This window comes from Hoplias malabaricus, chromosome 16 (assembly GCF_029633855.1).
Source record: "Hoplias malabaricus isolate fHopMal1 chromosome 16, fHopMal1.hap1, whole genome shotgun sequence".
In the NCBI taxonomy this organism is placed as follows: domain Eukaryota; kingdom Metazoa; phylum Chordata; class Actinopteri; order Characiformes; family Erythrinidae; genus Hoplias; species Hoplias malabaricus.
Window position 1 is genome coordinate 17,971,108 of NC_089815.1, and position 15,610 is coordinate 17,986,717.

The 15,610-nt window shown below is 39.3% G+C and overlaps 2 protein-coding genes across 4 annotated transcripts in view; one reads left to right on the forward strand and one right to left on the reverse strand.

The window, feature by feature from the left end:
- Positions 1-211: 211 nt before the first annotated feature.
- atp5f1d (ATP synthase F1 subunit delta) lies at positions 212-6,979 on the reverse strand. Its single transcript, XM_066647962.1, has 5 exons — positions 6,729-6,979; positions 5,238-5,391; positions 3,472-3,560; positions 870-1,011; positions 212-347 (listed from the first exon to the last, which is right to left on the reverse strand). The coding sequence occupies exons 1-4, from the start codon at positions 6,846-6,848 to the stop codon at positions 889-891; spliced, it is 486 nt and encodes a 161-aa protein (XP_066504059.1). The 5' UTR covers positions 6,849-6,979; the 3' UTR covers positions 212-347; positions 870-888.
- Positions 6,980-8,762: 1,783 nt separating this feature from the next.
- cbarpb (CACN subunit beta associated regulatory protein b) overlaps positions 8,763-15,610 on the forward strand; it is a 30,966-nt gene continuing 24,118 nt past the window's right edge. For 2 of the 3 annotated variants that reach the window (XM_066648065.1, XM_066648067.1), the window contains exons 1-2: positions 8,763-8,847; positions 14,704-14,776. In XM_066648065.1, coding sequence (XP_066504162.1) covers positions 14,729-14,776 — 48 coding nt within the window. In that variant the 5' untranslated portion in view covers positions 8,763-8,847; positions 14,704-14,728. Of the gene's footprint in view, positions 8,848-12,687; positions 12,814-14,703; positions 14,777-15,610 lie in introns of those variants that run through there. The other variant, XM_066648066.1, reaches the window with a different exon arrangement.

A 15,610-nucleotide genomic window follows, 5' to 3' on the forward strand; every position in this document is an offset into this window, starting at 1 on the left:
GAATATTGTGTGGTCATTAAACAAAATAAACATTGAAAAGTGCAACACCTTTTAGGTTGGATTTCCTTAGAACTCCCTGCCCTCTGTGGGCAGTATGTGGTACTGCATCAGTCAGCACACTAGCTGATGGAAACCTAAAAAAAGCCTCAATAAAATAAACCCAGAAAGGTTTAACAATTCCAAAGATAAGAAAAACACAGCAAAACAATTAATTCCAAATAAATTTATTGGTATATTCATCCACTGTACAAAGCAATCCTTGTGACTACCCATGTTATTGACTTCACTTGGGATGGGGAACCAGGAAAGATGGAGACCTTTACTTCTTCCACAAAACAACTTGAAACCTAGAGTCAAACGGATGTGAAAGTCAGTGTTTGCTGTAAATTAGTTCTATACAAAATGAAACAGTTCTGTTTTTGTCCTTATTCTTTTCTTTATAAAGAAAGATTTCAAGGCTATAAAAAGTCAGAGTTAATGTTTGGAAAAAGCATTTCCTGTTTTAGCTCAGCTCATAACATACACAAACATTTTACATTGAAGCAGTTCTACAGTGGCTTTGGTAGAGCTCATGTCAATATCTGGAACGTCTAAGGTATAGAAAAACAACTGCATTATTTGTACAAAACCGGCCTCAAATTTTGATTCCACTGTCACGTTTTGCTGAAGAGAGTGGTTAATCTCAGACCATGCTTGGCTTTACCTGCTTACACACTACACCACAATACAGAAAATAAAATGTATGCTATAATTTATTGCAGTTTATCTGTCTTAATATTTACCACCTGTTGTCTGGTGTCCACATGATGAAAATGCATAAGGAATAAAAAGAATAAGTACAAAACCAAGCACAACTTTGAGGTACAAACCACTAAGCAGATGACAATGTTATTCCAGAGCTTTGACGATGGCTTCGTTGGCTTCTATGCTGATCTGGACCTCTGCCCTGGTTGCCTCATCTGAAGTGCTGATCAAGTCTGACTGGGCCTTCTCCAGGTTCGCTTTAGCTGCCTGCAGAAGAAATTATTTCATAAAACAGGTGTTTAGTTTCCAGTTGTTGTTTAAACTCAGCAAACTGAAGGTCACAAAATCTTCACCCATCTCTGTCTTTAATAGTTGAACCAGACCTTTTCCTCTCTGCCCTTACATACAAGTATCATCCTGCACACCACCTTGTGAACATGCACGTAACTACTCATTTATATAAACATGTACACTGGAGGTCAAGCGCAAAACGTTAAAAAACAGTAACACTTGTGTGGGGGTGACGACACCTCTACGGTTCCAAAGCAAATTAACACGGCCTCTTTCCTGTGAGAGACATTTGTTATGGTGGCGATTACACAGCTGTAAAGGCCAAACATTGCTGGGAGTTAAAGGTTTCCCAGTGGGGATTTGACACATCTGCTCCACTTCAACAGGGACTGACCTTTCCTTCCTTATTAACCGCACAGGCCCCCAAGCCCTGCTATCACTGGGAAGAATAAAAAGTCATCCATTTCTGTGAAGTGAACTTGACAGTGCACTGCACTCTTGCTGGAAAAAGCCTCCTCTAAAGGCACAAAGAGCTTCATTTAGAGTATGTTTCCACACATTTTTTAATAGTCAACATTTACCGCAGGCCAAGGCAATTAATTTAAGGAGGGGTTGGGGAGTTCACATTGACTCGGGGAAATTAAAGACAGGAAATCACTAACAGATATTTAAATGCTAATAAGAACTAATTGGATTCTGCACAGAGAACAAACTCATTTCAATCAGAAAGCTGCAGACAATCTTACTGCATTCAATCATGCTACAAAATGAAGCTGTGTGTGTATGGTCCCAAAATCTCATAGAACAGCACAGAAATCTAACACAGGAACTGTTGTATAGGGAGAGATTAGTCTCAAAATACTTTACAAATGCGTTAATGTTAATCCATAAATTAAACACAAGTCATAATTTTTTTTCACTATTCACAAATGAACACATCCCATTCTGTGTCTGCAATTTTGTACAAATACAGTTACATTCATAAATACAGCTTTTTGGTTTTCATAGGTATATGAAAATTTTTTGCGAAAATAAATTTGTTTAAATTTACATTGCATGTATTTGTAAAGTTGAAGTCTTGAATTAAAATGTATTTGTAAATTGTTGAATCTGCATTTGTGGATCAAGTCACTCGTGTTTTTCATGACGTGCATTTGTTCCATTTCCTCTCACGGGATTTTGCGACTTTTCATTCGCATTTCACCTGATCCAAATACAAATGCACCCTGATCCACAAATGTGGCCAGCAGGCGAACGAGCTACCGCTAGGTGGCCCTGTTTCCCCTCTGTTTCAGGACTGACCTGATGCTCTCAGGACTGCAGCAAACAACCCCCTGTAGGCGGGACTATGACGCCATTGGCTGCCACAGTAAATGATAGACAGCTAACTCTGGCTGCGGATTGGCTACATAAAAGTGATGACCAATGAGAAGTGCATTTTTTGTTTAGGAGACGTAGGGTATCTGCCCCTCGCTCTGGCTGAGAGCATCTGTCTGAAACAAATCACCCGCCTTAACAATCCAATCTCAAAATTATGGAACACAGTCTCCCACACCCATCCAACACAGCTTTTGATGTCGAAATATGAGATAATTTTAAAGTATTTTATTTGACAACCCTAGTTTGCAGTGAAGTTAGGGAAGTCCCACTGGACTTTAACCTTGTTAAATTTAGGGCACCTTCAAAAGCGACCCACAGTGATCCCCCGCTCCTAACCGTCTGTGATATGAAGCTGAATTCAGCGGCTTGGGCGGTTTTTTTGTTTGATTAAATGCATCTCCATTTAAGTTGGCCCTACACGTCCTAAAACAACAGGGCCACCTAGCGGTGGCTTCTTCACCTGCTGGCCACATTTGTGGATCAGGCTGCATTTGTATTTGGATCGGGTGAAATGCGAAAGGAAAGTCTAAAAATCCAAAAATAAACTGTATAATAAATCAAATAATACTAATATTTTGCGAATTATTAGATTCTTTATTTGCAATGAAATATTATGTTCTTCTCTGCATCATAAGCAGGACACAGTATCTTTCAATATCTAAGATTGCAATGTCCTTCAGATGCTTAACTAATTAATTGTGGATATAGAAGTGCATTACAAACAATCAAATATGCCCCACTGGATTCATATTTGAAAATTTAAGTAATTACATTTTTTATTATACAGTAAAACAGTATAGAAACAGTCTTTTTTGGCTTAAAACAGTGGTATATAGCTGTCAAACCTATACTTGACATGCAAAATTCTTTGCAATATATATATATATATATATTCTTACTCCAATGCCTAGTCGTAAGTTGTTCTGTGTTAAAATGACTATGGCACTGCTCGTATATGCATGGCACCATCAACTCTCAGTTAAAAAAAACAGTTAATGGATGTTCAAGAACAATATCCCACATGGGATAGTAATATGTGATATGATTGTTTCTTACAGCAAGATCCAGATTTTCCAATGGAACAGCCTCTTCAGCAAGCAACTGCACTGAAGAGTCAGCGTTGACAGTAACTGAACCACTGCTCACTGCAATATAATAAAAAAAACTTTTTTAAAAATTGCCATTTTTCCCCATATACACAAGAATTATTTGCTGATTTTACTATATATAACAAATTAACTTTAAACACTACATAATGATATGGGTCTGCATGGTGCCAGTGATGTTCTAGTGGAGAAATTAAATTCAGTGCATATATAACAGCATCAGATGTGGTTTTCAGCACTTCATACAAATTCCTAAGATGCTCTTTCACATAACGCAATTACAAATGTCAACAGCCTAATTATGTTCACATACAAAAACCACAGTCTTCTGACAAGCTGGGTAACTGAATTAACCATAGCAGGCATATGCCAAACTTAGGATTGCATGTTATTAGAGTGAAATTATTCTGGAGCCAATCTCACTGCATATCCCATGTTCAAATCCTTGTTGCAAACCTGCCAGCATAAGCAGCTTAAAAAGGAGCAATTAGTCATTTCCAATGATGAGTCTTGTTATAAAATAGCAATTATACTGCCCCCTATTGGCTGAGGTGCCTACATGTAGGAGATGCTCGATGTAGCATCATTCAGGCAATAGAAAGCAATAAAGTTTGATCTCAGATTTATACTGAACTTATAACATCTCTATATTCATTCACATTTCCAACATATTTAATCCGCACCCTTCTCTGCTCTGGTTGTCTTTGTTTTATCCTGGTTTGTGGAATACACTGGGGATACATATGCACATGTTTAATAAAGATAAAAAGTGCTCACAATTAAATTGGAAACCTCATTTTCCTAATAAGCCAGAGAGAGCAATATATCATTACCATTCCTTCCTTTATGAATCTAGTGAGCAGTTCAACTTGGAACAATGCACAAAATCTGTGGCTTGTGTGATCCTGCCATTATTTGCTAAAACACCTTCTGGAAATTTTATTATGACACTGTACTTAATATTACAGGCTGTGTCAGATGTGCAGACAAAAACATACACTGCATGTACAAATATAAGCGTAGTTGGTAGACTCCCCTTGAAATTATTTAAGTCAACCATCTCAAAGTGTGTCCAATATGGAAAGAGACATTCAGTTGTACACACACAATAGGTTCATTCTTATAGAAAAGTATAAAATGAACCTGCTACATTCTGGAGCACCTTCAAGGATAAACTGAGGAAATAAAGCCCTACAGCACTGAGCGGTGGGGCAGAGAAACTGATTAATACTGAGTGATTAATCTGAAGTACCTTTGGGATGAGTTCGGATTTGTTTTTGTCATCACATTCTTATGGCTGACTGCTATCAATTTCTCATAGAAATTCAACATCTAGATGCTGTTTTCACAGAAGAAATGTAAATGAGCAGACCTGTACAAACCTTTGGTTACGTAGCATAAGATGTCTGATATTTTCCACAGTTTAGGCTTTAGTCTAAATATATGCAGTAAAAGGAAATATGTTACTATAGCTAAATATCAGAAATAATGTTAAATGATCAGGTATACAAAAACTTTTGGCCATAATATAAGTGTGCTGAGCAATACTGGGATCAATACCCTTACCAACCCACGCTGAGGAACTGCTTCACAAGGGGGTGCTATAGAGTGCTTGCACCAAAGAGACTGTGGGTCTTTGTTCTATATCACTTCATAAACAGAAACATACAGGAGACACTAATCAAAACAAAGATCTACACTGGGACAAAACCTCACCAAAATACTTGGCTGAAGATCCGTCCTCACTGAACACAGTGACCACACCAGGCCGTAACACTTGTAGTGTGGGTACGTGGGCTGGAAGGATACCAAAAGCACCGGTCAGTGTCGGGACGTCCACCTGTTTTACGCTGGCTTCCTTAAAGAAAACCTGCAAAAGGCAGAGACACTGAGTTTCAATATCATCCAACTGCTTGCGTGGTGTACTCTGTAGGTCTTACAACAATGAGGCTGGCACTCAAATATGTATGATGTCTAACAGAAAGCTGTTTACACATATAGTACTTTGCAGAACCTCTCATCCAGACGATCTTATAATTCTAATGATATGAGAGTGGTAGGGTAAAGCTAACGTAATGTCAATCGTCTTGCTCAAAGACTGTTGTTTAATGCAGCATTCCTGCCAGAGCTTTGAAATGAATCCCAGTCAGCCGTTTTGAGACGTACCTGTAATATTACAGTTTAGCATTCTTTCATATATAACACTAAGTCGACATCTCATACCTATAATTAAAAGGTTCATTTTGCTCATCCTGATGTGTGAATTTAAATGATGTTATCAGCTAAAATTGTATTTCTGTAAGCTTAAACTTCAAAATGTGATGGCTTAAATGAATGAAACCTGGAACAAAGTGTCTGATGTGTGAAAATGTCAGTGTTATTTCACTTGGAACTGGCATAGATGGGCTTTGAAAGGGGAGAAGTTAAATATTAGTAAAATAAATTAATCAATATTACTAATGAAATGCAGTTGAACAATATAGTTCACAATAATTGATTTATCGTCATAAGTTGACTACATAGAGGAATGAAAACCGGTTATAACAGCATCCTGATCAATATGTGAAAGGTTTCACAGTGCTAATGTTGTCTCTTTTTTTATGTGGAAGATTTCAGTTTTATCTGCAAATTGTTAAACGCATGCTATTAGTTTTACGGCTAATTTTTCTGATTGGTTAAGTGTTTTACAAATAAGAAAATGTCTGTTATAATGCAGTAGCTCGCAAATAAACGGTTGACAGACAAAACAAAATGTAATCCTGAACTCCGGCTGGAAGTCAAGGTGAATGGGGTGCTGGGATGACAGCTTAGTAGCTTAAGAGTTAGCTCGCTACACATGCTAACCAGCTAAGCTCACTAATTAACCAGTTAAAGACGAGATTTCTCGTCTGATATTTTGAGATGAACATTTTTGAAACACAATAAAACGTTCAACTAAACTGAATATTGTTTTTGTTTGTTTGTTTAGACGTAGCTTAGTTTGCACTTCACATGCTGCTCAAATTTAGCAGTAGCCAAGTGTTAGGCTACCGTTATAGTATGTTCTGCAGCTTTCAGGGAAACTCATGAATGAGGGCTAGGTAGATTATAGTCTCCGGCGCATTTTAAACATGTCTAGCGCTGCTGTAAGACATTATTAGGCTCCTCTGTGTGTAAATGAGTGTTAGCCGCGGCTCTGTAGTGAAGAGCCAGGCCGAGACAGAGTACCTCGTTCGGAGAGGCGAAAGTGAAGGACATCTGCGGAGCAGAGGACGGCGCTTCGGCGTAAAAGCGTAGCTGCCGCAGAGCAGGAGCCGCACGACGAAGGAAGAACCGCGCTGCCATCATTCTGCCGAAATTTGTGAATTAACTGAGCTTTCCCGCGGACAACTACCTTAGAACTGAGATTCCCCCAGACCCCAGTCACTCAGTCAAAACGCCGCGGAGAGAAAAGGGCACAGCGGAGCTGCCCATGAGTCCCTGCGAACTAACTACCGGAATCATGGGAAATGTAGTTTTCAATCGTTTAAAAAATGGCGTATAGAAACACAACAGCGGTGCACATTAGGGCCAAAATAAGTGAATAGACTATTTTAACAGATTATATGTCATGTTCTGCATTATATTTTACCTCTAAGCACAAATGCACACCTCCCTTACGGCAGGCAGTTTTACAGAAAAAAATCGCCCACTTTAATATTCTACAGTTTTGTTTATTTTATCAACCAGTTCTACTGAGCTTATAGGTGCACTAGCTATTCTACAATTACAGACTATAGTCTATCTGTTGCTCTGCATACCTTGTTACCTTCCTTTTACTTTGTTCCTGTTCAGGGCGAGTGAGTGAAGCAGACACTGCGCTGCTGGTAGAAACACTGTGCCCACTATTCAGAGAGAGACAGTATTTGTTGATGAGGAGTTTGTGGTACCCTTTGAAACTCCATGGTCACAGGACACAGCTCACATTGCACTGTTTTGTGTCTTTTTCTCCAGCAGTGACTCTGGTTTATTTAAAAACTCCAGCAGCAATGCTGTGCCTGATCCACACTAACTAGAGCATAACACAAAAACACACCACCACTGTGTCATATTATCACTGCAGTGAAGAGAATGAGACCCCACTCAAATAACACCTGCTCTGTGGTGGTTCTGTGGCTCCTAACCATTGAAGATTATGGAATAGGGGACAGGGAGCAAAATACACAGAGATTAACAGATGGACTACAGTCTGTTGTTGTAGAGCTACAAAATGCACTTCTATGGTAAGTGGAGATGAAATGGAAAATAAGTGTAGAATATGTGACTTATTTTATAATTTTTTTTAAATAATGTTTTGTATTTATTTTTTATTTATTTATGTTTGCTAGGCAGCACACACATTGTAAGCTAATCTCAATTTAATAATAATAATAATAATAATATTAATAATATAAAATGAAAGCATTTATAACAATGGAATATTCTGGAGCAACCAAACATAGCGTAAGGGGACCATGTGTTTTCAGTGTGAAAAATGCAGCAGTGGGAGTGCCTTGATGTGTTTTAGCCTCAGTCAATACCTCTGGGATGAGTTGGGGAGGCTTTAATGATCCAGAGTCTCAATCATCAACCTAATCTAAAGCCTTCCCATAAACAGATAAGCTGTCACTGCAGGAACGTAGAACAAACTACTTAATAATATCCTTTATTTCAGAAGATATGGTGGATAGGCATCGTCGATGATACTTTAATTCAGCATCGCTTTATTTACATCTATAAAATGTTGTAATTATAATGGGATTCCCCTGCAACACACTTTGCCCCTGTTGGCCACAAGGTGGCGCGTGGTCACTATCAAACCTATACAATTAGGGTTCCGTCTTCACAAACCATTTGTTAAATGTTCTTTCCTTGGCATAGCCATTGTATTAAAGGTCCTTAAAATGAGTGGAGGTACCTAAATAGTGCAGAGGAACCATCATCATATAGGCTGGGTCCATTAGTTGTGTTAATAGGATTCAAATTACTGGAGGACATAAAATCATGCAAATAATGTACTGCAAAGACTCTTATGAGCCTTGGGGTAATGACGTCACCTGACATAAAATAATAAGATGGTCTTGCAGAGAAGTCCGCGATCCCCTTCATTGCCGATTCGGGAAAGAGCCCAGTCTTTTGTCTCTCCTTCGCCTTATCTCACCTTCTTACGTCACGCGGTGCTTTCCTTGGTGGGCGGCGGGAGGGTGGGTGTGTCTGACGGTGGGCTTTCATTCATAAATACATTTAGCTTTTCCATCCTCATATCAGAGCAGGGAGGACGCTCGCTCGTTGGAAGCGCTCGTACATGGATCACATCCGTTGTAACTAGGTAAGCGTGCATGTGCTAGTGTGATTATGCATTGCTTGTCGTTTCTTTTGCATTGTGTTCTCTGTACAGACCCCCAGTCAACGGGAAGCTCAAGACACAGCTTTGCCTGCGTTCCTCTGTCCAGCACAAGGACGGTATTCAGGGAAATATACAAAAAAATAATAATAATAAATCAAATTTCAAATATTTTGAGAATACAGACAACATATCGAGTGTCAAATTATCGATTAAATTCGTAATATTTTGATACAGACATTATAATTTTAGAATTTAAAGCACATTTTGTACATAACACTGTAAAGTTAATAAAACCATATTACCTCTAGAAAACTCACAGTATTAACACTAACAATTTTATTGCCTTCCTCCTACGGTTCAAAAACACACATTGGAAGGTGTACTGGCTCCTCAAAAGTGTCTATAGGTGTGGACATGTGAGTGAATGTGTGAGTGTGTGTTGCCCTGCAATGGACTTGTGCCCCCTCCATGGTGTGTTTCCACCTTGCACCCAGTGATTCTGTGGAGGCTCCGGACCCACCCTGAACTGGATAAGCTGTTACAAATAATGAATGGATGAATGAATTAATTCATTATATTGTCTATTTCCTAATTGGTAAAAAGTATAACTGATAGCATGTTAGCTTCCAGTCCACCGTGTTTTAAGACTAGTTCTGGCTTTTCAAAAAGAGAACCTTTCCAGAAAATAACGGAACGGCTCCCTAAAAAGTGGAAAATATTGGAAGCTTATGGGAACATCCTGGGTTTGTTGGGAGTTGATGTCTTATCTCCCAACCAGGATATTGCTCTGGTATTGATAGACTAGCTGCCTATATTCCCGGACTAATCTTACGAGTACTGGTTCAAGTGTTATCATATGTGAACTCATAATAGATGCAGATGTTCATGGGTGCATACTTCTTCAGAGTGAACATAAGAGCAATGGGATGCCCTGAAGCAGCTGCACATGAGCTTAAACCTACTGTGTTCTGTGTCAAGCATGGGCTTAATTTGACTCCTTAGCATGGGTTTGTGAAACCGTGGAACTGTGTTCTGTGGCGGGATGGGGCTTCAGCAGCTTTTATAATCCAGATCATCCATCATCAGCATTTCAACACTCTAATGTTCTTGTGGAAGAATGCCATCAAATCTTCCAGGAATGGTTCGACATTGTGTCTAAACACTTCCCAGAAGAGAAAAAGGCTGTTAATGCCACAGAATGCCACACTGTCTGTCCACTAAACATTTTCTTTTTGATGGAGCTCATTTAAAGGAACACTAAATAAGATTTGGTATTTTAGCACATGTGCTCCCCCTTCAGTTGTATTTCACAGTGTATTTCACTTTTACACCACTGTCTGTAAATTGTGTGTGTGTGGGTGTGGGGGTTTCCTACCCTTCAAAATTCTGCATTGCTGAGCCCAGAAAAGCAACAGTAGATGTCCTGTTCTCTCTATTATAATTTGAAGGCAAAAATACGACCTAGTGTAGCTTGAAGACCAAAATTCATCAAAGATGTGTTATGCAAATTAGCACAGGTCTGTTTTTCCCCATGAAAACCAGCATGTTCATATTTTGCTGGTTTGGACACTGAATGTGGTGTGTGTACATTTGTGAAGTCACAGCACCCAGGTTTTTGACTGTTTCTGATTGGTCAAACTCATCTACACCCGCCATGTTAGTAGATTAGGTTAAAAGTTTGCTTACAATTAAGTTAAAATTAGTCATTTTCTCAAATTATTTTATACTTTATGTTCCATGTGTGATTACTGACACCTTTGATATTCATCTTGTGTGAAATACATTATAGAATAAATGTTTAATAAATAATTGATTTAAAAAATACTGTTTACTATTTGTGTGTGTGTGTGTGTGTTAAAAATGATTGATTTGTCCTTTACAGTGGGTGAAGTCATTTCTGATTGTTGTGTGGGCTATAAAAAATTGCAGCAATTGCAATTACACAATTGCACTCTTTTGATATAAAACCGACATAAAATATATTATATTGATTTTAATATAAAACCCAATCTTGTTGCTGTAGATATTCGCTGGCTTCTCAATGGACTGCATCTTTTTACCATTATGTTCCTTCATAACACCATCACCCACAAATAAGTGCCTGATTTTCTGCCATCTTTGGACTGTGTTATTTGGATCTTGTACAGCATTCATGCAATGTGCTTACAGTCCTGATAGGGAGTGTGCTGGGGAAAGCAGAACCAGTTGCATGCATTTAAATTTTGGCTGACTTCTGAAGAACGAGTGGATTTCCTGCCAGCACTGCAAAATAATTTATAGCTGAAGAGGCCAGCACCTTAAGCTGATCAATTATTCGTGATGTGACATAACGTTGCACAGGAGTGGCCTTGTAATTTTTTTTTTTAATGATATAACCATGTATTCCAGGAAATGGGTGTTCCTAAGATGCCTGGATTAGCTAATTCACTAATTTAGAGTGTGACTGGACAACAAATAATGAGTTTAGATCTAAGTTTAAATGAGCAATATGTTATTGTTACAGGGCGGCATGGTGGTGCAGCAGGTAGTGTCGCAGTCACACAGCTCCAGGGGCCTGGAGGTTGTGGGTTTGATTCCCGCTCAGTCCAAAAACACATGTTGGTAGGTGGATTGGTGACTCAAAAGTGTCCGTAGGTGTGAGTGTGTGAGTGAATGTGTGTGTGTATCTGTGTTGCCCTGTGAAGGACTGGCGCCCCCTCCAGGGTGTATTCCCGCTTTGCGCCCAATGATTCCAGGTAGGCTCTAGACCCACCGCGACCCTGAACTGGATAAGCGGTTACAGATAATGAATGAATGAATGTTATTGTTACCACCAACAATTTGCAAACAATTTTCAATAAAAGTGATTGGACATTACTTCTACATGCAGAGTAAGAAACATATTGCTTTGTTCTCCCAGGATTAATGCCTTTATGCTTCATAGAGTGGGTCTCTCACATAGAGACAACCATGTTTACAAAAGATTTATTAAAGAATGTCTGATACATACAGGACACTAGGTGTCAGTACAATGTTTGTTACATACTGTGAAGAGGAATCATTGGAGAACTAGACTGATTGCCCATTCAGCTGCCATGTCTCTCAAGTAGCTTGATCTGGTCAGTTTTTGACTTTGTGTTTTGCTTTTATCAATGTCCAAAGGTTTGTAGATATACGCTGTTTTTTTTTGTTTTTTTTTTTTTACTTTTTTTTGGGGTGGTGGATTAAAAAAAAAAAAAAAAAAATATATACATATATATATATATATATATATATATATATATATATATATGAGATTTGGTGGCATTCAAACACATTGCATATTGTCGCTGTCCAATCAAAACATGTATTCCCAAAATAGCAACGTTACAGGAGAAGTTAATTACTCTGGATAGCACAGGGGGAATTTATTCACATCTTACCCATGCTTTGCTTTGGGCATGACCTTAGGCTGATGTTCAGTGTTCCATTGCTTTTTTTCTTTCCATTTTTCATTGTGTCTAAAATGTTAGACATTAATGTTTCATCCAGCACCATTATAGAGGACTGATAGTTATCTCAAGTTGCTTGATTAGATGTGGAGCGTTCAGTTTCTCAGTGGTAATAAAGGCACCATCATTTAATGTGAGCTAGAGAGGCTTTGGATGGAAGGAGAGAGAGAGAGAGAGAGCAGAGCAAGAGAGAGAGTGAGAGTGAGAGAGCGAGAGGGAGGGAGAGATAGATAATGTTGAGCTGTTATGAGGCTCTACAACCAGGTGGGTGGGCATAAGCTGGCTGTGTATGCAGCAGGAACTGACACAGGCACACACACACACACACACACACACACACGCAAGCACACACACATACGCAAATGCGCACATACACGCTCTGACTTCAGGCATCGCTTCAGCATTGAAGAAACAGGCATAACACACACACATTCTCTACATGTCTTTTCCCTGCTTTATGAGTGGAGCTGCTTGGAAGGTGAGTTTTGAGCTTGTGTGTCTGTATGTCTATATATGTGGTGGATGTAAAGAGAGAGAGAAAGAGAAAGTGGTTAGTGTATGTGGATTAGGCAGAAGCTGCAGCGTTAATGGCATTATCAGAGATGGAACAAATGCTGCTGGGCCTCAGCTGCTGAAAAGCTAGAATCATTGCCTCATTATAAAGTAGGAGAGAGAGAGAGAGAAAGAGAGAGAGAGAGAGAGCAGGGCTTTAAAGGGATTATCATGTGTAGCAGAATGTTTGAAGATGAATTCTGGAGCCAAGTGAAAATGTATGGGTCTTTTCTTTGGACACTGCTGCTACTGCATGCTGGAAACTCTAGGGCTCCAGTTTGTTTTATATTGAGTAGGTATAGGATATCCAAATGACACAGCAATAGTCTTTATTTTTTAGCCACAGTTAGAATTACATAATGTAGATCTAGAAAAAATACCTCTACGGCGGTCATTTTATTTAAAACAGTCCAATACTGAAAAACAGAACTCTGCAAAAGTATTAGGACTGACAGTGTGTAGACACCCAATATCTAGAACTCCCTCAATCACATACAATGCCACCAGTCTGGGAGGGTGTGGACATGCACATGCTTTCTCTAAGACATATAAAACTAGCTTCTGTTTCTTTTCAAATTGATGTTAACACAACACCACTACAGTTAAACACACTTGGAGGGGAATGATAAAAGCCCAGATATGTTATGTAGTCTAACAGACATCCAACAGACATTTGAGATTCAGCCCTAGTGTTGTGGCTTTGTAACTACAGAGCGACGCAGACACCAACGCAGAAGTATAAATTCTTACAACGGTGTAGGGTTCTTGTGTAGCCTACGGTGTCGAGTGAACGCAGAAGAAAATCAGCCTTAAAAATGTTATGATGCTTCATGTGTCTTTGAGGAAGCATGCACATTCATCACCCTATCCCACTGGTAGTTGTATTTCTAAAATTAACAAGTTTATTGTCGCTTTCCAAAGGAAAAAAACATGTACCTTCAATTTTGTTAATTTTTTTTCTTTTTTTTTTTGATAATTTGAACACAGCACCTGTCCTTAACACTGTGAACATTTTATTATGAATGAACCAATAGAAATGCTCCAAAATCACTTGGAATTAAATCCAATCCTTTTAAATTGACTTGAGTTAAGAAGTTAAGAAGGGTTTTTTCTTCTCCTGCAAAGTTACTATTTTGGAGATACACATTTTTCTTTGTGGCGGCATGGTGGCGCAGCAGGTAGTGTTGCAGTCACACAGCTCCAGGGACCTGGAGGTTGTGGGTTCAAGTCCGCTCCGGGTGACTGTATGTGAGGAGTTTGGTATGTCCTCCCCATGTCCGTGTGGGTTTCCTCCCATGGTCCAAAAACACGTTTGTAGGTGGATTGGTGACTCAAACGTGTGTATGTATGTCCCCCTGTGTATTCCTTCCTTGTGCCCAGTGATTCCAGGTGCCTGATCCAGCTCCTGTGACTCTGAACTGGATAAGTGGTTACGGACAATGGATGTTTTTTGTTGGACAGGGACGATATGCATCATAGTGTGGGTTCCCCACATGGGAGCAGCCATTTTTAAAATAGGTTCAGTGCAAGATATCCAGACAATTGGGTGTCAGTTTGAAAGCTATAACATACTGTAAACAAGAGTCATTTTAGGAAATGACTAATTTCTTATTTCAGTACATTTTTCTTGTAGATTCAGTACAAAATTTGAGACAAAAACATGTGTTTGAGGAGCGATATATTTGGGGTGAAAGGGTAAATGTGTTATATCATATAAAATCATGGTACTACATGTTACTTTGAGCGATGTTAGAGTATTGGAAAAGTCTTCAGTAGTGTTCCTGCTGACCTTAAACCAGCTGCTCATCTTCCTCAGGGGGACGCACTCACTGGCCTGGACCATGAGCAATGAGTCTGCCATATGGAAAAACCTAACAGGAAGCCCCACAGTAAGTATACATATCTCTGTCTCTCTCTCTCTCTCTCTCTCTCTCTCTCTCTCTCTCTCTCTCTCTCTCTCTCTCTCTGTCTCTCTCTCTCTCTCTCTCTCTCTCTCTCTCTCTCTTCTCATCCTTAGGTTCCCTTAATACGTCTTGTGTCTCCCAATCTTTTCCCCTTTCTCTGTCCCTATCTTTTTCTTCCTGTGCCTTTTTCACTTCCTCTTGCCTCTCTCTCTCTCTCTCTCTCTCTCTCTCTCCCTCTTTCTCCCTCCTTCTTCCTGCTCTGTTCTCTTTCATTACCTCCAAACTCCCTCGCAAGAATCTCCAGACATGCAAATAGAAAATATCCTGTTCTGTGTTCTCTGTAATTGAATTCTCAGCCTGGTCTAAACAGATTAATCCCTGCACGAGAACTTTCCCTCAGTCAGACTGAGCTCACTGCATAAGACAAACATCACAACCACAGTCACAGCCCGTATCTGTTCTATTACTTTACCAGTGGAGTCGATGTCATTTGTACTATATTCAAACCTGCCTGATTTCCAGATAGAATTATGCTCAGCCTATTACCAGCGTAAATTAGTCCCAGGACTAAGACTGAAGTCCAGTCCTACCTTTTTTAAATTTTGTATTTCATTTTTCATCTCTATACCCAGCCCTGTCCAGGATGTGTTCCTACCTGACACCCAATTTATTATGAGCGGGCCCCAGTGGGATAGATGGATGAATGAAAGAATCTCTATTCCTGAGCACATTTCCTCAACACTTAAATTAATTATCTGAAGCAACTGCTCTTTCTTGTCTCTTCCTATTTTTGTTGTTTCATACATATCCTCTCTCTCC